Source organism: Hypoxylon trugodes (genome assembly GCF_022578975.1).
Source record: "Hypoxylon trugodes strain CBS 135444 unplaced genomic scaffold F4822scaffold_11, whole genome shotgun sequence".
In the NCBI taxonomy this organism is placed as follows: Eukaryota; Fungi; Ascomycota; class Sordariomycetes; order Xylariales; family Hypoxylaceae; genus Hypoxylon; species Hypoxylon trugodes.
In genome coordinates, this window is record NW_026250026.1 from 692,429 (window position 1) to 716,128 (window position 23,700).

General features: G+C 48.1%; 9 protein-coding genes across 9 annotated transcripts; 4 read left to right on the forward strand and 5 right to left on the reverse strand.

The window, feature by feature from the left end:
- Positions 1–815: 815 nt before the first annotated feature.
- On the forward strand, positions 816–2,416 carry F4822DRAFT_75706 (Thioesterase/thiol ester dehydrase-isomerase). Its single transcript, XM_051463931.1, has 3 exons — positions 816–939; positions 990–1,417; positions 1,476–2,416. The coding sequence occupies exons 2-3, from the start codon at positions 1,335–1,337 to the stop codon at positions 2,332–2,334; spliced, it is 942 nt and encodes a 313-aa protein (XP_051309154.1). The 5' UTR covers positions 816–939; positions 990–1,334; the 3' UTR covers positions 2,335–2,416.
- Positions 2,416–4,601, reverse strand: F4822DRAFT_75662 (XPG domain containing-domain-containing protein). The gene is made up of 2 exons (XM_051463927.1): positions 4,154–4,601; positions 2,416–4,100 (listed from the first exon to the last, which is right to left on the reverse strand). Exons 1-2 carry the CDS (start codon positions 4,378–4,380, stop codon positions 2,498–2,500), a joined length of 1,830 nt encoding a protein of 609 aa, XP_051309155.1. The 5' UTR covers positions 4,381–4,601; the 3' UTR covers positions 2,416–2,497.
- A 464-nt stretch (positions 4,602–5,065) lies between these two features.
- On the forward strand, positions 5,066–7,303 carry F4822DRAFT_420422 (phosphoribosyl pyrophosphokinase). Its single transcript, XM_051459699.1, has 3 exons — positions 5,066–5,186; positions 5,300–5,447; positions 5,533–7,303. Exons 1-3 carry the CDS (start codon positions 5,076–5,078, stop codon positions 6,792–6,794), a joined length of 1,521 nt encoding a protein of 506 aa, XP_051309156.1. The 5' UTR covers positions 5,066–5,075; the 3' UTR covers positions 6,795–7,303.
- A 2,303-nt stretch (positions 7,304–9,606) lies between these two features.
- On the reverse strand, positions 9,607–13,789 carry F4822DRAFT_420426 (uncharacterized protein). The gene has a single exon (XM_051459700.1). It carries the CDS (start codon positions 13,133–13,135, stop codon positions 9,887–9,889), a length of 3,249 nt encoding a protein of 1,082 aa, XP_051309157.1. The 5' UTR covers positions 13,136–13,789; the 3' UTR covers positions 9,607–9,886.
- A 502-nt stretch (positions 13,790–14,291) lies between these two features.
- On the forward strand, positions 14,292–17,457 carry F4822DRAFT_420427 (Rap30/74 interaction domain-containing protein). The gene is made up of 2 exons (XM_051459701.1): positions 14,292–16,173; positions 16,225–17,457. Exons 1-2 carry the CDS (start codon positions 14,770–14,772, stop codon positions 16,909–16,911), a joined length of 2,091 nt encoding a protein of 696 aa, XP_051309158.1. The 5' UTR covers positions 14,292–14,769; the 3' UTR covers positions 16,912–17,457.
- On the reverse strand, positions 17,458–18,830 carry F4822DRAFT_420428 (Pre-mRNA-splicing factor of RES complex-domain-containing protein). Its single transcript, XM_051459702.1, has one exon. It carries the CDS (start codon positions 18,543–18,545, stop codon positions 17,526–17,528), a length of 1,020 nt encoding a protein of 339 aa, XP_051309159.1. The 5' UTR covers positions 18,546–18,830; the 3' UTR covers positions 17,458–17,525.
- A 279-nt stretch (positions 18,831–19,109) lies between these two features.
- F4822DRAFT_75907 (uncharacterized protein) lies at positions 19,110–20,409 on the reverse strand. The gene is made up of 3 exons (XM_051463932.1): positions 19,696–20,409; positions 19,457–19,599; positions 19,110–19,385 (listed from the first exon to the last, which is right to left on the reverse strand). The coding sequence occupies exons 1-3, from the start codon at positions 19,701–19,703 to the stop codon at positions 19,198–19,200; spliced, it is 339 nt and encodes a 112-aa protein (XP_051309160.1). The 5' UTR covers positions 19,704–20,409; the 3' UTR covers positions 19,110–19,197.
- A 1-nt stretch (position 20,410) lies between these two features.
- On the forward strand, positions 20,411–22,160 carry F4822DRAFT_75942 (uncharacterized protein). Its single transcript, XM_051463933.1, has one exon. The coding sequence runs from the start codon at positions 20,544–20,546 to the stop codon at positions 21,960–21,962; it is 1,419 nt and encodes a 472-aa protein (XP_051309161.1). The 5' UTR covers positions 20,411–20,543; the 3' UTR covers positions 21,963–22,160.
- On the reverse strand, positions 22,068–23,370 carry F4822DRAFT_434509 (uncharacterized protein; the record flags this gene model as incomplete). The annotated part of the gene is made up of 2 exons (XM_051462016.1): positions 22,068–22,228; positions 22,386–23,370. The coding sequence occupies 2 exons, from the start codon at positions 23,368–23,370 to the stop codon at positions 22,068–22,070; spliced, it is 1,146 nt and encodes a 381-aa protein (XP_051309162.1).
- Between the last annotated feature and the right edge of the window lie 330 nt (positions 23,371–23,700).

Genomic DNA, 23,700 nt, shown 5'->3' on the forward strand with positions numbered 1-23,700 from the left:
CGAATGTATCGCGTGTGAGCTTTCTTTGCGACTCCGGGATGTCCGGTGACAGCCAACACTCGGGGTTGAAGGTAGGAAGATCGTGAAAATAGTCGGCATTCCGAAGATATTCACTCCAAATTAAGTGCCCGGGGGCATTACATGACCACCAATGATGATAGGTGCCCGTGTACCCTTGTCATCTGCGGCCTGCTCCCGCCACAGTGTTCCGGACACTGGTGGTGCTATCCGCAGGGCTTCGTCAATACACGCACGAAGATATCTGCAGCCTGAGAGCTGTGGTCCACCACGGATATCGGCACCGGCTCGAAAGGCGGAACGAATTTATGCGGCAAGCTTTTCGTAGCACTCTGTGTATTACGAGAGGTAGAAAAACAAAGCGCTAAGAGTTGTTGTCGTAGTATTCAAATGATGAGCATCGCATGGATCTCACAACGGAGAGGGCGGATTGAGGTACTAACCTGCAGGAAAAAAGAAAAAAAGGCCTCGGAATATATCTCGTTTTTTCTGGGCAAAAGGCGCCATAGCGTGTGTCACAAAGGAATATAAATTGTGTTTTGCATGTCGATCTTTAGCGAGACGGGATTCAATCATCTTTTTCATCAAACCCACGAATCTCTCCTCCACTGAAAAAGTTTAGAATGAAAAGAGCAGTATCGACTTTGAGCATGTGCAAAGCGTCAAAGCGACACGAGGAACCCATGAATATAATTAACCCACAAAGCCAGAACCGAAGTAAATATTAATCTATTAAGACCGTGCCTTATCATAGGACTACTCAAGTATGAGTATCTATAACGGCTGGATGGATTGACCGTATATTATATTTGATGTGGTCTTCCCATGTAGTTCAAGGCAAGCGACCGAGGGAGGCATAGAAACCGCCACAGCAATCTGATACCTTGGCCAAGAAAGGCCCTGAGTACCGATTTAAGGGATGTAAGGAAATGCGATAGCATGAAGACAGAAACCACTGCTAATATTAGTAGGAGAATCCGGAACTGCTTAATATAACACCCTACGTAAATTACTATAATTCCCTTCACATATTTTTCGAGATGGAGTGTGGTATCGAAAGTCATCGTCACTTAGCAACGGCATACATGTATTTGGACGAATGAATTTTGTCGTAGAAAGCGTTCAGATAACCTACCCAATTTCTTAAATCATGTTCTAAATAGGTGCGCGCAAAGTACCTATTCACGGCTGAAAGGTGGTAGGGTGCATTGCTCTTTTCAATCAACCAGGATTCCTCCTTTGCGTTTAGTGGCCAAGTTTCTGAGTTACCTCGGCATCTACTCGAATCCTTCAGCTTCAACACCTCAATTGACAACATGTCTGAGAAGACAGTAGTTGAATCGCGTGTCGCCGTTGTACCGAACAAAGATTTGGGCCTCGACATATATGTCAATGAGAAGTAAGGCATGCTACCTAGAGCTAACTACCTATCCATACTTACATCAGCGTTCTAACAGGCCATTGTTCTCCCACCAAGGCTTGCGCTCTGCTTTTGGGGGCTCACTCCTTGGCCAAGTCATAGCGGCAGCATCTAACACAGTGCCCGACGGCTTCATCGCTTACTCGTCTCAAACGACTTTTGTGCGTCCGGCTAAGTCCCATGAACCGGCGGTATACCATATTGATCGCACCTATGATGGCCGTGCTTACGCCACGCGAGCAGTGCGCGTCACCCAAGGCAGCGATGCGGCATGCATCTTGGTTTCTACAGTCTCATTTCAAAATAATAACATACCGCCCGGCAACACGCTAGACTATTCTACCCCCATAATTGAAACGGACGTCCACCCAGATGATATCCCATTGCAGAGCGCGCGGCAATTAACGACAACCCATATTGATAAGTCGGTGCGAGTAGTCCGAGGCGGCGCAGCGGATGACCCATTTGACTGGAGACCCCTAGGCTTCCGATCTGTTGAACAAGAGCCATACAAGTTCGTTGTGCGCGGGTTCCTCCGCTCATCTTCTCCCATATCGATGGATAGCCCTTCGGTACACCTTTCTGCCATCGCCTATTCATCTGATGAGCATCTCTTGGCACCTGCAATATATTCGAATCCCGAAAAGGTCGGGCAGGGAATAAAAAATGTGACCATGGTCGCCAGTCTGATCCATAACCTCTCGTTTCATGACCCAAGCGCTAGGGCAGATAATTGGATGGCTTGCGAGCGTAGTACGTCTTGGGCCGCGGATGGGAGGGTTCTCGTCCATCAGCGGATGTGGAATCTTAAGACTGGCCGACTTATCATGTCGGGTACGCAAGAGGCATTGATTCGACTTAAGGACCAGGATAAGAGAGGGCCGACTAAGCTTTAGGAATCGCGTATTTGAGGATACCCTTAGGGACCGAAACCGTCTGTTCAGTTATTTTGTAACGGTCTATGCCGTGGAGCCGATTGATGAATATATATTTTCGTGTGGGCGGGCCGTTCGAGCCACAATCGCAACCGGTAATTCATTTCCAACGAAGGACTGTATGTTACGCGTCTTGAGCCGCTTGGCTAAGAATTGCAAATGGATTAATAGAACGTGGTCGCTTGGTATCTTGTTGGCTTCCTTTGGGAAGGGCAGCTTCACCAGCTCCCCTCTGCCTCTTTCTTGGCTCTGGGTGGTTTGTAGAGAGCTCCGCCTCTACGATGCTGGAGATCCCGAGCATACCCGCTATTTTTTCGAGTCCTTTCGCATTGCCAAATCTAGATAGTAGGTCGAACATAGATTCGACTGTAGGCCATTCTGCGATAAGAGGAAGCGATGCAAGACGGTTATGCAATTCTTGTACTAGTGTTGGGAGATCTTGACCCATGAAAACGGCAACGTCTAGGATTTGCTTCTGTATCCTGAGCGAATAAAGACAAGCATGAACCTGCGCTGTAAAGTGTATCAGGTCCCATGAATACATTTCGTCTAGATCTTCGAGCTGACTCGCTGCTTTGCTGACGAGTGCTGCCGAGAGAGACGGACGTTGTTCTGATATAGACGATTCGACGTCAAGGTACACTGCAAATCCCAACCATGAAAGATCTGGAGCCGGTAATCCCTGCGCTAGCTGGTCTAAAATGGCCACTAAATGGACACAGCTGTTGATTGTTTCTTCGGGCTCGGGAATCGTGACTTCTCGGCCCGCTAGGGCTGTTGTTGGGTCTAGAGTACGATACTCAATGATTTTACTAGCTTTTTGATTAATTAAACTTTGAAGAATGCTGTATGCGATTTCTCGGACATCTGTGCTCATAGTCCACGCACTTTTCTTGTCTCGATTTTCAATCATAACTGGTAAAAATATGGAGAGGGTTTCTGGCCCTCGTTGTGTCTTCGTATCTAGAGTCGAGGTATTTAATTCTGCCTCTTCTAGAAGCAAGGTCTGGATAATAACTTCTGATATTCTAGGGTCTAAGTCGGAAAGTATACCTAGTACTGCGTGATGCCTTGGTATGTATTCCTTCAGTTCTAGCTCTTCTATGAAGTGCCGGTAGTTTTTGGAATTAAGTGTATCTTCACGACTGTCTCGAGCTTTCTGTACTGCAGTATCGAAATCCATTCTGGTTCTCTGTTTTTCGAAAGCAACTCGAGGGAGGCCGCCAAGGTTTATTAGGCCCAAGCGTTCATTTATATCATGAAGTGACATTTTGCATGCCCTTATACCAAGTTCCTTGGAAGTGTGGTCTGTAGGGACAACATCCCAAAAAAATGAGACATTTCCTTTCCCAAGATCCTGGATGAGGAGGTCGGAGTCACTTGTTAATAAGGTACCACCATTCTCTCGAACATCTTGCGCACAGAACATATCGGCTTCACCGGGGACGACTAGGACTAAATGGCCCCAGGCTTCGCTTCTCCTCAGGGCTTCTAGAACTGCGGGAATCATAAAAGGGGGCTTGGGTAATTTCTGGGAGGACTTGATGTCTATTCGGGTTAATGCAATGCTGGCTTCGAGATTTCCAAACGCATCCTGTGGCGTTTTAGGCGACCCGGAAGGCCCAGAGGACATAAGCGCCTTCATATTCTGGGATTGTTTCAGAAGCCGTTCACGCCTTACATCCCATTTACTTGGCGGTAGATATCCATCAAAGTATATTTTCCTCCTATTAATTCATGTATTAATATGACTTCTACTCGGGTCCATGGTATAACTCACACATTGACGTTATGCCGTTTCAACTCATCAAGCCAACCTATTACCATCTGGCTGAGGATTGAGTATGGAGGATGACAAACAAACCCACATGTAGATGGTCGTAGCTTCATACAGGCGTCAGAAATACGATGAACAAGGGCGGGACCGTCAATGACGACACTATCGCCGCTTAATGATGAGAAGACCCCATACTTCTGGACAGCCTGCCCAAAGCCACGGATCCCCATCACGATACGATATACGTCGAATTAGCCCATCTAAAACGGAGTAGCAGATACAACCTTGCTGTAATAATTGAAACCGTACGAGACGGGTTATTCGCTCGTCATAGCCTTCTCGGTCGACCGGAGAGTTGAAAAGAAAGAGAGAGAAGAATGATTTGTGTAACTAAAGTAGATAACGTAAAAAGCATGGAGATGAGATGGAAGAGACGGGATGATATGTTAGGTACATCGGTAGACGCCGGTGGATCAGATGAAAGCCCAAGCTAAGAAAAATGAAAAATATTTGAACCAATCAGAAGGGAGCATAAAGTCAATTGGGGAGATGTGTTGGTAGCAGCTGCATCTGAACAGAATTTAGCCTAGTGTCTGACCTTTTCGGCGACGCCTCCCGGGGAGAGAACGAATGACCAAATGCTATATGCAAGTGCAGAGCCAATTACAGCTATTACGGCACCGTACCGCGGACACAGTGGATACCTATGTACCTTAAGAAGGGTGTGCCTACCCTCACCGGAGGAAATACAATACGGTACATCCAGTCCAATCCATAGGGAAATCGCTGTGGAACTTAACGAAACCCACTCCGATCAATGACCCATGCAGCGCTGTGGCTTATCAGGCCCTGCTCTCGACCCACATAAAACTATCTTCCTTCACTCTTCCACCAAAACTTTTCTTCTCTTTTCACCACCCACAGAATGCGAGGAACATTGGTATTCTCAGGCACGTCGTGCCCAGCTCTCACCGGCAAAATATGTGAGAACCTGGGCATGGCTCCGGCTGAGGCCGATTTGTCTCAATTTTCAAATGTGTGTTGCTCTTCCCCCAATGCCTCCCCCGCCCAATGGACTGAGAAAAACAGGCGTGGGCATACGTCGTAATGGCAGAGCTGCCCACTGACCTTTTGATCACAAATTTCTAGGGCGAAACCAGTGTGCGAATCCTGACCAGTGTCCGAGACAAGGATGTCTTTGTTGTGCAATCAGGAAGCCCTACCATCAATGACACGATCATGGAGCTCCTCATTATGATTTCTGCTTGCAAGGGTGGTTCTGCCAACAAGATCACTGGTGAGTTTTCTCAGTCCTACAGCTAGAAATCTATATACCATGCTAGATGCGGTCAGTCTACTTGCTAACTACGGAACTCGTCCAGCTGTCCTTCCATATTTTCCTTATAGCCGACAATCCAAGAAGAAATCTCACCGAGGAGCCATCACCGCTCGAATGCTAGCAAATCTGCTTAACGTAGCAGGTGTTAAGCATGTCATCACGGTCGACCTTCATGCCTCACAGATGCAGGGTTTTTTCAAGTGCCCTGTCGACAACCTCCACGCTGAGCCTCTTATTGCACGTTGGATTCGACTGAACATTCCCAATTGGAAGGAAGCTGTTGTCGTATCTAAGAATGCTGGTGGGACCAAGAGAGTCACTTCGCTGGCCGATGCCTTGAAGCTCAACTTTGGACTGGTAACTACAGACCGCAAGCGTGCCCACAACATGTCTGCGAGTATGATCATGAACCACCTTGATGGGTGGGACAATCCTCCTGGATATGTGAATGGCGTTCAGCGTTCAAGAGCCATTTCTGAGGATAGAGACTCGGATGGCAACGGCTCAGCAAGGTCATCGCGAATAATGAGTGAATCTCAAGGATCTCCTAAGCGACCTACGGCGCCGCCGATACGGACTAACAGTCTGACTCGATCGCCGTATACGCGTGCATATACGCCATCTCAAACTTCACCCATCGAAGAATTAAGGGACGAAGAGGACAACCTTGATGAAGCGCAAGTGTATAATGATGAACGTGCGCAAGAAGTAACACAAGGACGGCTTGTACAAGGTCACGTTGTACCAGACGACTTTCAGTCACCAGCTCAATCCGACGGCGGCACAAGCGGTAACCAATCCTGCCAAGGGGGTGACGATGACCCTATGACAATGTCCCACGCTTCTTCCTTCTTTGCGCCAGAACCGCATGCCCTTGGTGGTTCAGGCGATGTCGGAGGGTCGTCCGATGAAGAGGAAGAAAAGCTCCGAGATCCTAGGATCGAACACATGATTACACTGGTTGGCAACGTCAAGGACCGACCTGTCCTGATCGTGGATGATATGATTGACAAGGCTGGTTCTTGGATTGCCGCAGCCGAAACTGTCGTTAAGAGAGGCAAGGCGAAGAAGGTGTATTGCATGGCCACTCATGGGGTATTCGGAGCGGACTGTCTCGAACAGATGCAAGCTTGCGACTGCATCGATCAGATCATCGTAACCAACAGCTTCCCAATACCTGACAGGAGAGCTAAAAGCGCAAGTAAGTTGGTCATTCTGGACCTTTCCTATCTGTTGTCGGAAGCCATCCGAAGAAACCATTATGGCGAGTCCATCTCGCCTCTATTCCAGCATATGGCGGATTAGACAGTCTGGAATTTTATGAGTATTACGAATTAGACTGCCTGCCAGCACTCGCAGTATTGTACAATTCATGAAAATAGTTTGATAGGTGAGCCTGCGGATATTCGGTACTCGGCGTCTGGGAGGAGGCAGAATAAGGGTTTTATTATGGCATTTCGAAACCACGGATAGCGTTACGGGACTAAATCAGATACCACATTGAGATTGTCACAACAGGTATGTCGTTGAACCGGAGATTTTTCATGTGCTCTGAAGTTTTGCGTCTCAAACCAATATTTTCCTTACACATTCCCCAACGGTGCTATCTTCGGATAGCCAGGGCTTAACAGTCCCTCTAGGACGAGTTCTGAACGGAACGTTGGTAGATCAAACCTATCCCTTCTGGGATAATCACGATGCTAGAAGGCCAGTCACTTTGGTATTTATTATCACATCCTTCTATGGATGGTGGGTGTTTGGCAAGAGAAATCCTCGTACAGAGCAATAAAACAATATTTTTGACTACCCTAGTCTGCTTGGAATAGCCCGTAGCCATCCGTAAATCCTATTTCTCAAACCAACGGGGAACAATCCATAAAACAACGGCCGTAGCCGACAATGTGAGTAGTAAGTTTCATGTAAAGGGCAAGGGGGTAATCCATCGTGCCGAGTTCTCTTTCCATCACTTTTCCTTCAAGTCTCTTTAATCATAGATGTCTGAGAGGTCTTCATCGGGGTTGCCCTCGGGGGACTTGTCCTTCTGCTCGGCTTCCTTGGCTGATTCTTCGTCGCTTGAGGACTCGAAGTCGTCCCAGTTGATCATGGCATCTTCCTCCTCGGGGTCAAGAAAACCGTCGTCGGCAAAATCAACGGCAGCCATCTGCGTGTTGAGAACGGTGGATCCGGAGGGGAGAATTCCAGGACCAAAGACTTTCCAAACCTCCATGAGGAAGTCAAAGGTGGCGACATCGAGGAGACCGGTAGGTGTGGCGTCGCGGATGATCTGGAGGAGGGAGAGCATCTCTGCTCGGGCTACATTGATAATCTCGCTCCGCTCTTTGTAACTCAAGATGTGCGCGGTAGAGACGATGTCCATGCCTGGAGCTTGTACGTGAGGAGGACTTGCTACGGCGGCCGCGGGATTGGTAATGGTAGTGGCCTTGGCCTTGGTGGTGGTAGAGGTGGAGGTGGAGATAGCGGGGGGTGCTAGGGGACCAGCAGGTTGCCAGAGGGGTGAGGTCAAGACCTCGGACATATGCATCTGGGTTTCAATATCCAGTTTCTGACCATCAGCATTGCTTAGAATGGTCTGTACGCGTGCTTTGACTTCATCAAGGTTGTTCGCGGCATCTTGCTTGGATGATCTAAGTTTTTGTCTTTTCGACGAGATGGTCGGAGGGGCCGAAGAGCTGCGAGTGCGCTTACCTATGATGAAAAAATCAAAGAACTCGACGAAAACGACGAACGCGAGAAAGTGTGCCAAAGAAATATTTTAGAGGCGGCGGAGGCGCAAGATGCGAAGACGGTGGTGGTGGTTGGTTGTGGGAGAAGAGAGAGAGAAGAAGAGTGGTTGGACTTTGTTATGATGAAATCCTAGAGCTTAATTTTTTTTTGCGGATACTACGAGCACGACGGTCACATTCACATTCACGAATAGGCAAATCAAAGGGCAGGTGCAGGGTGCTGAGGCGATAGGGGCACTAAAAACGTGGGTCCTAGGGCCGACGGCAAGGTGCACGATAGGCCGCTAGACCCCGGCTTACTACGTACCTTCCGCTTCCAATGAATTCTAGGAGCTAGGCAACTACCTACGGAAGCTAGTATTCGGTCTGTCCCGAATATTCCGTAACAACCGCAACAGCCACCCGGAGGGTTTCCGGAAGGGGTAGGTGCGAATGCCGTCCGTTGTTGTTCAAACCTCCGGCCCGCTTCGGGTTCCCGGGGGCAGGAACGGAGGCTGAACACCGGAAGGAAACTGCGCTCAGCACCCGAACCGCCTCCGGTCTTGCCTGGGGGACAGGAGGCGCCTAAAAATGCGCCAACGGCGTCATTAGTCCTAACGGCGCGAACTACCGATAAACCCTATTCTACACCCCGCTAATTATGGTAAACATTAATATTATAATATTGTACTTGTGAAATAAAAGGCCTAACGAGATTGTGAATAAGTAGACCCCCGTTCATTATTTAACATCACGGACATCCTCCAAGACTACATAATGTAGTGAATATTTCATATCGATCGACTATGTTCTAAGACGTCGATATCAAGTCATTGCCAATTTTCATTATACCTAGGTAGTTATTATCAATGAACGATGTTCTGCTTTAGCATGTAATATCGAGAGGATCGAGCACATGCGCCAAGTCGCGGAAATAGCGCATCTAAATATCCACAGGCGAAGCAAATATAAAAGGAGATGTTCTAAGGGCGGCTAGTGAATCCCGTAGGCGAGCCTATTCTCACTACGGCAGCAACATCTGGTATTATTCACGTAGGCCATTATAACTAAAGCACCAATTCCTGCTCGGGTACCTCTAATGTGGTGGGGGTTGTCGAGGCTCTGGAGGCGCAGAGATAGACTGCGGGAAAATCCCGTTAGTTCCAGTTCAATACCGATGGCCACCGACCCGGCCCGGAAGGTCATTGTACGCACTGGTTTCCGGCATCGGGCAGCACTTCAACACCGGAACGGGCCGAATGTTCCCGGCTGTACACCTACTCCCTTGTTTCTTTTGAGAGGCTGTTCCATACTAAATCTAGCCAGGATGCCTGCGGTCAAAAAATAAGATGAGTGAAAAGAAGAGTGAAGAGAAGCTGCAGAGCGAAAAAAAATAAAGATCACAGCAAACAGTCGAGAGTTGGCTGAACGCCATTATTATTAAGTAGGTAGGTATTAGTACTACATCAAAGCCACGAAGCCAATTAGTCTCCTTACTAGTAAGCCGGATGGTAACCAGTAAGTGACAACCACCACGCCTTCCCTGCCTTTCCTCATTACGCATCCACCCTTAGACATCGTTACTCGTACAAGCCCTGGCGATTGAGAGTAATCCAGGTCCAAATACACTAAATGGTACAGTTACAGGTAGCTGTGAATCCAGGACGACGCATACTATGGTCCATGTATGTCAGCTAGCAATTCTGCGAATTCTTGAATCTCTGCTTTCTTGCTTTCCGCCTGAACATCTTCCAAGAGGTTCTCCGTCACCTGGCCATTCTTGCCAGCCTGCTTGATGATCCTCCAGGCTCGCCGGAACTCGTCTCGGATGGACACAATGCCGTTATGTGTTACAGTTCGAGCAACATTGTGCTCGAGTTCGAATGGATCCTCAATCGCGAAAAGATAGCGGTGGCGTACCTCCTTGAGTTCTTTCGGCCTCGTCGACGCCGTGGGAGCTCCATTCGCTCGCGCTAACTGTGTCTGGCCTGAGCCTGGTTGCCCTATAACACCGTCTGTAGGTGACTTTACTCCACCATTGACCCCGGCTTCTGCTGGATTAGGAGGGGCGCCTGTCTCTAATTGCATGACTGTCTTCGCGCCCGTCCATCCCTTCTCTTGCTTCAAGATCAACCCTCCAGGCGATCGCAAACTTAGTACATCTCGGCCCCAGTCAAAGCCACGTGCGTGACTAGTGCTCATCGTATAGCTTTGCGCATAATATTCAAAGAAACCCCTCAAGAGCGACCCAATTGACTCTCGGTTCTGATTGAGGTGGCCTTGACTGGCTAATCTCTGAATCTCTTGCTCGTCTCTCCAAAAACGAACGTTGCGCCCTTTACATACAGTAACGCCTTCGAGAGCCTCAGCTGGAAGGTCGGGGTCTGGAGGAGCCAGGTGCTGAAGATTAGGGCATACAAACGGCTCTACTATATTGACTAAATAGTGTAAGACCATGAGAACGTAACCGTAGCTACTCAAAGTCCCACGATAAGGCGTATTGATACCACGCGCTTTAGCCCAGTGCTTCACGAAGAGGACCGTCGGTCTAACGCGGGTATCTGTGTAAGAATAGCATCGTAGAAGTAGGGTATTCTGAAGCGCTAAGTGCGCCGAAAAGTTAATATCGCACTGGACGCCAATTCCATTCTTGGGGAACTCTAGGCTATCGTGGTAACGATCCCTTGGTAGATTCGGGGACAGTCGAGAGGGATCCGGGAGCTGTCTGATCCTTTCAATGATTGCGGTGTTGTCCTCATCGACCAGGGCAATGTAATCAAATGCGTTATCTATGCGCTTGCTGCTCCGTAATACACGCCGGGTGAAACCTTCACGGAGGATCTTCACGTATTGTTGAATAACTGGAATATCTTCTTCCGAGTAGAGTCCCTTTTCGATTGCCCTCTCATAGTCCATAGCAAGATGAATTGTCCTGTGTTTCCTGGCGATTATTTTGAGAGTATGAACACCAGTCGATGAGGCAAAGTTCTGGACCTCTTCTCTAGTATACTTGTCGCGAATACCCGAGATATAGTGCTGAATGACCTGGGATAAAAGGGTCGCGTTTGAGGGATGAGTCGGGCCTAACTCGGCTGAGACTCTGCAAACCCTTGTGTAATATTGAGTTGCTGACTCGTATTGATCTTGCTTTAGTTGCGTGAGCTGTATCAATGGAATTTGGCGAAGTCGTTCAAGGGTTAAATGAATTTCACGATTGAACATAAGAGGGTCTCCGCCGAACGCTCTCTGTTTCAGAAGAGATTTCCAAGCGCCAATAATACTCTCGGAGTTTTGCCTCAATTTCGGACTCCCTTGTGGTATCTCCTGTGTTTCCCAAGCAACAACAAGGGTCTCGCCTTCTACTATCATGAAGGCACCTAAGAGTGATCGGAGATTAGGGGATTCTGGCAGATTGGCGGAACGAAATGATGGATATGATTGTACTCGGGTTTTAAGGCTGTCGTCATATAAACCGTTGATGAAAGCGTTTGTGATATCATCGAGAAGCTTGAAATCCGCGATGCTGAAGTCTGCGGCGTTCGAGATGGTGATATCACGGCCATTCAATCGGCGCAGTAGTCGTTTTGCGTTGTTGTAATAAGCCAATAGATGTTGGGTCTCTGATTGTTTCAGTGAAGCAAGCTGTTCCTCATACGTCATACCCGCTAGATCATTTGGTTGGTGGGAATCTTTGCGTTCGTGGGTTGATAACGTCCCGTCCGCCTCGCTGGTGGTGGCGGCGGGACCTTCCGGGATATCTTGATCGTCTATGACATCGTTCACCACTCCGTGACCGTCATCTGCCAATCCCTTATCCCATTTAGCTCGCGCCTCTAGTAAATCCGAATGGAGTTTCTCGCCAGGCTTTTCGCATAGCTTGATGATTGGCACTCGTGTGCGCGTGAGAAGTCGTGCTCCAAAGCCGCGTTCGAGCAATGCTTTCTCAATTAGACGGGGAATGGGCGAATCGGACGAGTCTGGAGGCAGCCGTGACATGGGAGAGAGGAGGCCTAGGTCCATATCAGCAGCCTTTGTTGCAAACCCTGAAGAAAGACTTCCAAAGCATTTGAGTTGGATTGTAAAAGGTTGGAATCCAGGTGTTCCATTTACTTCAATTTCGTGGTGACTAATGATATCGCGGCAAATTGCCTCTACTTGATTACGAAAGTTTTCCTTCTCAGCAATTTCGCCAGGCGCAATTTCGGCACCCGATACTACGGAATGACAAAGATCGTCAAGAAGTCTGGACTGATTTATCAGTTGTTCCGAACCGAAAGTAAATTGGCGTTGTCCGCTGGGGTTGTAAAGGGTGGCCTGTGAGGGGCGACGACCGCGGGATGGGAATGCGTCGGCAGACACGACGTTCACGCCTTTGGAGAAAGTGTCGGGTGCATGCGGTTGCTGGTTTCTCCAAGAATGCTGATGGTTTGGTCCCTGACTAAATTCACCTCGCTGACGTTGTTGGATTGTGATAGGAGGGTTATTTGTTGCATTAGGGCGATTTTGAAATCCTCCATTATGGGCGTCGGCGTTGGGGGTAAACGCGGCCTGTCCGGCGTTGGGCCATATAGCGCGTTGGTTCCGGTTTTGATGCGGTCCCGCGTAAGATCTCCTGCTGTCATGTGGTGCTGGTCCTCTCGTGTCGATGGGTATAGATAAATCCGCCTGCATCTGACGACGCTGAGCTTGGTTTGGTCGTTTCCTACTACCCTTTGGTGTAGTTTGCGCCGGGACCGAGGGATGTGTAGTATTCTGCTGTTCCTCTCTCTTAGGTATTGGTTGGTCCACTAGAGATCTACCTTCAATTGGTGTAGGTGCGACAGGGACCTGGAAAGGATGCGGGGTTGGTTGACCAGTATTGTTGAGAATGAGGCTCCGTAGGTGGTCCTCAAGCTGACCACCGTTGACCTGGGAGCTCTGCATGGTATATTGTTCCGAAGTATGGGATATGAAGGAATAGTGACTAGTAGAGACTGATTATGATATAAGCTCGGACTGTTTCTTCCAGGCAGTATGGTCGCAATGGATGAGACGCATGCGCGAGTAATGCCTGGGCTGTTAATGGGAAATCAAGAATCTATATTCGCATTCATGATCGAAGGCTGCTTGAAGCTTTATTTATAGGACCCAGGACGTCATTCTCTCAGAACAAGCACCTATTGTTGTTGTGGTAGAAGTTGAATGGGGTTGATATAGTTGGGAACAATTGATATCGGAACTGGTCCGAAAGATGCAATATTGTCTTTGGGTAGTGCTCCACCAACAATTTGTGTACTTCCTTGCTGTAGCGTCTTCCAATAGCGACTCGGCGATAGGAATGAGCTGCTTGTGCTCCAAGATGTTGTACGTAGCACAAAGGAAATATCAACTAACTAGTCCTGCATCATACGATCTTCATAGGCGGGATCAGATGGGGATATTTCGTCGGATGGTGCCAATGCAGGAGTATTTGTTCAGGGAAATGAATGCTTTGCTAGCAAAAATAGGATAACAAAAGGTTTAGAGCCAATGGCGTATCAATGATAACCTGAAGAAAAAAAATATTGTCTTTTGAGTGAAATAGGTGAAATGGTGAGGATTGTGATAGTATTGCTAGGACGATAAGTGAATTGATTGGCTGCACCTCACTAAGAATTAGAAGTATTTCGATCTTGCAAGAGCTTTAATGCTAGTAAGATTCGTAACTTGGATCGGAGAAATAGTACTTCTGTGGACCTATTTCAATTGTACAAGATTTGCTTTCCGGCATCCTCCTAGGGCATTTCTCCCCACAAAGCTACTTAATACAGCTATAATCATAAGTATCTTCTGTGACGCTATGAGTATCGCAACTTTCTCTCCACTATTGCCCCATCTTTTATGATTTCTTGGCACGCGGCTCCAGGGCTCTGCTTGCTCCCCTTTGTGCTTTCCAAATTGCTTGTCATTCAGCGCAAAACATATGTAGAAGGTACTTAAAATTAGGTAGGTATATGCGCAGGACAGTGCGTATCTTTTACTCGTGCACCTCTCATAAATTCTTAATTGGGCGAGACCCGCAAAGCACCAGGCAGTTTCCAGGGAATCTTAGCAAAGCTCCGCCGCATTCGACCCACGGCTGATTATGACACTTTCAACTTCCATCATCTCCATCCGTTCATTCTTTCATCAACTTTTCATCTTACACAGATTTCCCCTCTGTCGCAACAGCCCTCTTGCCCCTCCTCAATAGCTGCTTGATTTTTCAGTACCGAGTAATTGAGGAGTTGGGCAATCTGCTACGATTGTACTTTTTTTTTCTTTCTCTCTTTTCCAAGTTCGTTTCTTGGGTGATCTACGCGACCGCGACCGGCGTGATCTTTGTCTCTTAGGCAAATATTTCAACTTTGCCTTCGCCCTCATCTTCGCGTTATCATCCTTCCAATATCCCGTGGTTTCTTAACCCACTGCTACCGACTCACCGATGTCCACCCATGAAATATAGCACCTTAGGTTGGTTTGGGCTGACTTGGATATCTGTCGATACTTTGCGCGTCGATGACCGCTAGTAATCGATATCTAACCTCGATATTGTCATCATGAGCGCAAGCCCTTCGCCCGCCGGAGGCCCTAACGGCCAGAGACCGACTCCCCCCCCCGGTGCGCCTCCGCTGCGTAGACCGCGTAATACGGCGAATCCTCTTGTTCCGCGAAAAAAGCAACCCGTTCGTCGACCGCCTCCCCCAGGTCTCGGTAGAGGTGCTGCACCTAGCGCCGCTCCTCGACCTGCTAGCCGACCCCAGCAACCGGCCCTGGGAGGACAAGGGCCACTCAACTTCGACACATTGCGCTCACAGAATGGTGGTTGGTCAACCCCTACGCCACCTGGCGCCCAGGATTATCCTCTTTATGTAACAAAGAAGTCTCTAAAGGAGGGCCTACGCTTCCATGTTATGCGATTTGCTCCGCACGGTGGTAAATTCCACCAACACGGCAACCCCGGCATCGACCCTACTAACCAGGACGAATTTACCCGACCTGTTACTCTACACCGACGCGACCCCAAACAACCGCCCCCCGGCCGTGAGGTGAAGGAAGAAGAAGTTCCCGTCGAGGAGGACCCTGCTGCGACCGCCGAGGCTGAGAAAATTGCATTACTGAAAGCAGAAAGAGAAGCTCAACGTGCGGCCGATAATGCTCAGAAGGCTCCTGTCGCTAAAGATGCTCTTCCCAAGGCAAAGCAGCAGCATAAAGAGCCCAAAAAGCCCGGTCTACAGATCCATTATGCGCCACGCACTGAAGAGCAGAAGAAACAGAATGAGATTCGATATGAGGAAGCTCTACCGTGGCACTTGGAGGACGCCGATGGAAAAAACGTCTGGGTCGGTCAGTACGAAGCGCCCTTGTCCGATTGCAAAGTCGCCTTTAAAATCCACAACAACGGCTTTCGTATGATACCTCTGGAAAAATGGTACAGATTTACTTCAAAGCGTGGTTCATTCAAGAGTATGTCTATCGAAGAAGCAGAGAAGGCTATGAACAAGAAGGTTGCTCCTGGTCGTTGGATAGTACGAGACACACAACGCCAAGAAGCTGAGAAGGCCATGGCTGAGTCCCGAATTCTTGTCAACGGTCGCCCGGCAATTAAGCAAGAGAGTGGCACCTTCATGAAAGCTTCACGTGGCGAGAAGATGGACCATGATGATATTGACATGTCTGGGGATGAATTCCAGGACGATGACGAGACTGCTGGATATGAACCCGATAGGGACGAGGATTCCAAGACAGCAAATGAACGAATTCGTCGTGATCAGCTTGGAGCCAACCTTTTCGGCGATGCTGATGAGGCTAAGGTTGAGAAGGAAGCTGCAGTTGAAGAGAAAGAGAAGCTTGAGCGAAAGCGACTCGGCAAGGGTCTTAAGAAGTCATTGAGGAAAGTCGACAAGCAGTTTCAGTACGAAAGCGATTCAGAGAGTAACAGGGACCCTTTTGCGTCTTCGGAGGTGAGATTATCTTGGCTCTTTGGCTATCGATTAGAACTAATAGATGTATAGGATGAGTCTGATTCTGATCTCGATAATGAGAAAGAAGACGAAGAGAAGAAAGCTGATAAGGATAAAGACGCGGGAACCCCATCCAAGGGATCCAGCACCCCTCAGGGAAAGAAGGCAGCTGCCGAAGCAGCGAAGAAGGGCAAATCTCTTAAACGAGCCGGGTCCCCAATGGTTTCGGATTCTAGTGGTACCGAGTCCACCCGGAAGAAGAAGAAGACTACTCACGGCAACGACAGTCGTAGCGGGACTCCTCTACCTCGCCGTAGTAAAGTTGGTGCTGGCTCTACTAGCGATGGCGAGGGCACAGCTGGCGAGATGTCAGATGGCGCGGGAGGCAAGAAACGATCTGGTCTATTGGCGGTGGGTGGTAAAGACAGCAAAAGGCCAACCCCTACGGGCTCCCGTGCTACTAGTCCTGCTCCGCCTCAAGGCAATCCCAACAAAGGCCCCACTGCTGGCCCACGAGCAGGTTCCCCCGACAGTGGCAAGCTTGAGCCCATCACGCCTCAAGAGATTCTCGATGCGTTACCCCCATTAGGGACTGGCGTCACTATTGGTGTCCTGATCAGGCCCTTCAAGAATCGATTGGACAAACCGGGCCATATGACTAGAAAAGAGTGGCTTAGGATAGTAAAGGCTAATGCAAGGTATAACCAGGCTGAGAAATTAATCATTAGAGACAAATAGGTCATCTCTTGGTGGTAGAGCAGTTCGCTCCTTCAAGAATATTAGGGATCTTGACCCTTCTCGCCTTGCTTCGTTTCGACAGGTCGCATTGGTAGAAATACATATTGTTTCGCTGCATTAATCGTCGGTTTTCCCAGAAACGGAATGGACTTTATAACTCGCAGTCCATTATACTACTTCACCAAGGCGTACAGGCATTTCTGGGAGGCTGGAAATTCGGATAAAAGAACAAAAAAATTGCGTTGAGTTTTACTGCGTTGCAATAGACCCGGCAAGATACCTACCATTGGTTGACTGATGAGAAGCCGGAACAAAACCTATTTCTACAGTTGAAGATGAGATTGCTCTGAATGAGATGCGGGAACCGAATCACCTAACCTGGCCGGTGCTTGACTGATGTGCTATGGAGTTGCGACGATTTCTATATTCTGGACGATGGTCGGCGAACTCATTCACAATGGACTATAGGCCAGCATGTATAGTTAGGTATGCAGTTTGCTCCTAGGCTAATTGCTATAATAAACCGGTATCCCCGAAAAATTTTGATGCTTAACTGTGATATGCTGCCCCTACCATGCTATGCATTATTGTGGATTTTTCATCTGAATTTCCACTTACTCGTCCATCTGCCACGAGTATTCCAACCCCTTATTCCTCTCACGCCTGTTAATAGCCTTGAACCTCTCCGCCTCAAATCCGTTCCCCCTATCCACACCATCCCACCGGTACCCTGGTCGGATGCCATATCGATTTGGCGTCCACGCACCTTGATATATCGGTCTACCCTTCAAATTTTTCTTTTTGCTTCCCCCACTATCTTTTCCCCCTCCGCCATCAGCCCCTTCCCTTGGCTCTATAAACCGTGCCATAGTATCACCCCACCGGACCTGCTCCCGCATCTCGCGATTCATATCCTCATCATCCGCATGTCGCGCCACCGCCATAACCTTCGCATCCTCCAACTCCTCGCGCCGTTTTCTAGCATTTTCAACCTGGACTTCACCTTTAAGGGCTTCTTTTTTGGCGGCTTCTCGTTCGGCAGCGGCTTGTGCTTCACGACGTAGTTCGGCGCGCTTCATGCTTACGTCTACACGACGACCCGTAGCGTCGCGGTATATAGTCTCGGCTTCTTTCGTCGTGGAGTGGCCCGAACGCGCGTATTCGTCGAGCTCGGCTAGACGCCGGGCTTCGAGTTGCGCGGATACGGCGGCTGCGGTTTGGAGACCGGCGTGGGTGCCGTCGGACATCATTATTGCGGGGGCGGATTCTTCGTCATCGGCGCCTTGGGCGGCGGTTTCAGCGGCTGCAGAGGCGAGGATTAGGTCTGCTGCTTTGGATGCTTCGTCGTCTTGTGTGGTGGTATTGGGGGTAGAGGTCGAGGCGCCGCCGACGACTTTCCATGCGGATTTTTTCGCTTTGCGGAATTCGGCGCTGGTTCCTGCGACTACGGCGGATGCTTCGTCGTCGTCATCGTCGCCGTTTTTATTTCCTCGTGTGCCCCAGCCGGATTCATCGTCATCCGCGATTATTAGGCCCGCGTTGTCGTCTTTTTGCTTGCGCTTGCGTTTTTTGGATGGCTTGGGGTCTGCGACCAGGTAGCGTGTTGCGAGGTAATTGGATAAGTCGGATGGCATTGTGACGGTGGATGTTGAAGGGAGAGGTTATGAGGATGGTGTTCGGTTCGGGGGTCGTTGTTTAGAAGTTCATAGATTGAAATCTAGCCTTTCATGTGTGATTATGGGGTTGGATAGGCTCGCTAGAATTAATATTACAACTTCGTAAGAATGAAGTACTCGCGTAGGTGATTGTATCTGATGATTATGAGGAAGGTACCTAGGTAGCTGTTGAAGCTTGGGGACTTTTGGCGTCACGTCACGATAAGAGATAAGAAAAGATCGCGATTTGGCAGTATGCTGTATATAACGATTTAGGTATTCTTAAAAGCAGTTCATTATTAATTACTTTCTATATGCATGATACCCCACCTCCCAACGTTCAGCACATCGTCAGAATTATAACTTTCTTACTGTCCTCAAGAATCTTGGAAGCACTGGCGAGTGCTGATTGTTAACCTTTGGAAGCTTCTTAATGTTCTCTAACACTATAAGCATGCTATCAATACTTTTAGTGGCCACATCGTCAATCGGAAACACGGAATAAAACGTCACCAAACGAACAAACTATGAGTCCGATATATTTATCCTAGGACTAATATACCATGTTTTACTTATTTTCCATTTTACTTATTGAGTAACTCAAGAATGACACATCGGTCACTAATTACTACTACTCCCTAACCTCACCAAGTGGATTAATCCTCGCCGCATCGACAGCCTCATCATCGAGTCCCGTCCTCGGGTTCTGTGACTCATTCACGCCTCCCTCCAACGGCTGGATTTTCGTCTTCCCAAGATTCTCGGTCGTGCCTACGACTCCTTGGCTATTGGCATGTGGTGCGGGGTGTTGGTGTTGACCTAGGACGATCGAATTGTATTAGTTACTATACTTAAGAGTAGAAGAAGGTGGGAATGGGGTAGTGACTCACCCCGTCCTCCAAGAGGATTGATTCGCGATTGGTCGATAGTCTGATCTGAACCTGCCGACCCACGGTCTGCGCCGTCATACGGCCTGTTGTGCTTCACGTCCGACTTAAGGGGCTCGATTTTGGCCCCGGAGATCTGTGCGGTTCTGGTAGTTCCGCGATCGTTAGTCACATTCCGTCTTCTCGAAATTTTCGGAAATTTGGTGAACCCAAATTCTGGGGTCGACAAGAGGCGTACTTACGAAGCCATAGTAAGTTTGATAGTTCCTTAAGTATCTATTTCGTCTAGTGCTGTTTGATAGAGCCTCGATGTTTCTCGCTATTGAAACGTATGTGTTATCTTCGCCTGGGAGCAGATTGGTTAACTTCGAGGCTTTTCAAAGCTTTATACTGAGAGCTCGTCGTCGTTGGCGACTAGAGGCTGCAAGGTTGTGTCATAAAAAGGGAGCTATGACGGGGCCATGACTGCCAATCATAACCACCAACATTGGAATAACATCATCCCCTCAGGTATCCCCTCACAAAGGAATAAATTGATGTAGGTATTCAGTGAGGTAAGTTTTTCGATCGCACGTGCCTCTACTGACATAATCGCATTGCTACAAAGGAGTATAATGTAACTATTCGCCAGTTTGAGTGGCTGATCTTACTCTGTGTAATCCTATGATATCAGCCATCTTGAAATGCTGAGATCTCATCGACTTTTGCCTCTATGGCAATATAATATTCTCCCTATTCACATCTGTCTCTGCCCTTCAGCTATGCACATTAGCCAGTGCCGGGGTTATTAAGTCTTCAATTCTCTATGTGGCTTCTCGAATTTTATTATTTATAAAACTGAGAGTGATGGAGGTTGGTTGTTTGGGTGGATACTCGGCAGCGATCAAATAGGATCGAGTAGAGCAAGCTGAATTATACTGAAGAGTCAGGCATCAATCTATGCATAACCAGGGATTGTAAATGCCCATTTAATTGGGCCTTCCAAATCATCCTTCCTCTTCGCAATGTCTCACCTAGAAAATCAGAGAGGAGTTAAGTGAGTTGGTTTTTCAATACACAAGTCGGCCTATATGATTTTACCCTGTAGAACATGACTTTCAACACATTTCCCTCATTTCAATTGCTTCCGACAGAAGTCAGACAAGCTATATATACCCTCGCTACACCGCCTCGATTTGTGCACGTCCAACAGCGTCTGCAAGATGAAGATGAATTTTTAGAATGGTTCTATGATGCTGGCCCAAGCCAGATGAATTTACATCGGTCTCTTACCTACTTTGCTCATAACTGGCGTGAAAGGCTCTCGTCATATCCGGATCTTCACGGCCAAAGAAGACTAGAATCGTACAACTTCACAAACACAAAACGGATACGGCATCCCTGGCAAATTTCAGACGAGACCCCGGAAATCCCGGCTTATTGGTTACTAGACCACTCTGATAAAGCATACGAGCTCCTTCGCAAGAGTTATCTCTACAGTGAAGCACCTATTCCCGCACTCCTCCACACGTGCTCGGAATCGCGCTCCTTCCTAATTCAAACTGGATACCAGCTCGCATTCGGGACTCGGACTCATGGACCCCGAACGTGGTTTAATTTCAAGCATGATGTATTGTTTCTCGAACGGATATTCGATAGGGAGCCGGTATTTTTGGAGTACGGACCATGGGGTATTTCGGAATTCGATGTCGATAGCCTGCGCCGAGTCCGAAAGTTGGCTTTGGGCTCTTTACCTTCTCCGCACCCTCGTTATGCCGACGTAGATGTTGTCAGTCAAACTTTACTTCATGATACAGTTCGGCTCGTACCAAACCTCAATAAGCTGTATTTAGTGGAATGGGATCATTGTGACTTTGGTGAATTTTTCTCACATTCTTCGAGCTCGCCGACGGGCAATTCCCCAGACACAAAAATCGACCGGGATTCGGCGGTTTACACGCGAGAGCTTTGGCGGTGTGTACCGGTCGAGGATGTCGATATGCTATTCTCTCCGATGGGCGGCTTCCCTTATGATTCCTACAACATTTCAAATGTGGGGATGCTTGGTTCGCTGGAGAAACTGAAGGGGGGTGACGGCGATTGCTTCGAACAAGCGGCGCACTTGAAAGAAACATATCTCGCAAACCTGAGAAGAGAGATAATCGAAAAAGAATCATTGAAGCGATCCTGGAAAATACCAAAGATCGAAATTGTACACGTGTGTACGGAACCCATGGCTAGACAGCTCATTAAAGATCGCCATGAACTTTGGAGGCGGTCCTTGCTGCTGCAAAAGAATTGGGCGCCGTCGTCTCAGTATGTTAGTTTCAACAACAGTGGAACACCAGCAACAAAAAATAGGCCTGTATCACCAACTGATCTGGCTTGGCAGGATGATTGGGAGGCAGTCCACGAAGCTGAGGAGGAAGATAGGCGCCGACACGAGGTTTCTGAAGGGATTGCGCTAGAGGAAATACTTAAAGCTTGTCAACTTGCTCCCCCAAGACAGCAATTGATTATGGGACCCTAAATATCGAAGGTGAGATATAGTGCCGAAAGAGCTGGTCAATTTTTCAAATTGTGTTTAATGCTACGTCTAAAATATTGAGGATTCCTGTGATGGGAGAATTGGTCTCTAAAAACGTACAGCAGTTGCTTGAAGAGGCAGGACCTTGCTAGAATTGTATACGGCCCCTTCCTGGATTTCAATGCTGCGATCCGTCACAAAATCTTGCCATTCTGGAGTGCAGTTGGCATTCCATATTGTATGGAGGCTATCGGAAACTTCTTCTGAGACTAAAGATATATCCATGAGTAATTCAATATCAAACGCCAAATGCTTTTCGGTAGACGACTAAATGACGTTATGAAATTGGAGGTTGGTGGGATGACGAGAGGCGACAGGATGAATTTCGAAAGTTAGGGTCATGATTAACACATGCTTTATACATACCATCGATCCAATCCTCTTTACGGGTTGTTGCCGCGTGTCTGGAGAGGGTTATGATATCAAATCGATGTCCTGCCCAAGGACCTCTGTCGATTGCAACATCGGGATTGGACGACCAACATATTCGAGACAAGAGAGCCTCGCCAAAGCCAACGAGCTCGATAACTGGGCCCCGTACGTACTCCGGTTTCAAGGCAATTGCTTCTGAGCGAACAAATTCCCTCTTTGTGAGATTCCTTAGAATCCACGGTTCATTTCGAGGATAGAAATCCTCTTCTGTGAATTCTGTCAACTCGTTTGCCTGAAAACAGGTCGATAGCCCCTCATGGGGAACCGTGTGGCCACGTTTTCGGACTACGGATTTCAATGACTCTAGCTTTGATTCGCAGGTAATAATCGGCTGTTCGTCACTCAAGTTGAAGAAATCGAATAACGTTAGGAGCTCACGCAGAGATAATTGTCCTATTGGATCGACGTACATTGTTTGAATCCTGTCTAAGTTGGAATGGAACTTGGAGAGAACTAATGTAACAGCCTCGTCTATAGAAAACAGGGCGTTGGGGAAATCACCTGGCTCTAATTCAATTCCACTAGCAACGATTTTCTTGCCTGCCCATGGTGCCATGCTTGATGCCCACTTGTCGTGCAGGACGGGAAGTGCTAGTTGCCAGAAGTAGATATGAGTGAGCCCGAAGCAGGCGCAATCATATTCGTCAACCTGGTCTAGAATCATCAAATGGATCTCAGTAGGCAGACTCCATATTGTTATTCGAGAAGTACCATGCGCTGTAGCGACTCGGGGTAATTCGTTTTTTAGCTTGGAAGTGAAATTACGTTGACGTTGGTGTGACAGGACAGGTACGGCGAGGAGACCAACAAGCAGGCTGGCCTTACCGGAGAACATCCAATCGCTAAGATCCCAGGTGGACCGCGTAAGACATTTGAATTCGCAAGGGGCCAAGATAGCAAAGTACTTGTCGGGATCCATGATGAGGTTTGTAGCTATATCGCCCATAATGCCAGGTCTTTATGATAATCACTCTAACTTCGGTTGCTTTGTTTAAGTGGCTGGAAAAAGATGGGATCCATGAATAGGTTAGGTGTTGTATTAGGAAGAAATGCAGTCAAATGGTTCCAGTAAATTTTATCTACCTTATGTAGGTAATGATTGGGTACTTCGTACCTGCCCATCCAAAACCTTTTAATTTTACTAAGTTCAGAATCAATTTATAAAGTAGGTTAGAGTAACAAGTAACGCTGTGACATATATCTTACGTAGCATACGCACGGGCCATGAACACACACACAATTGAGGAAT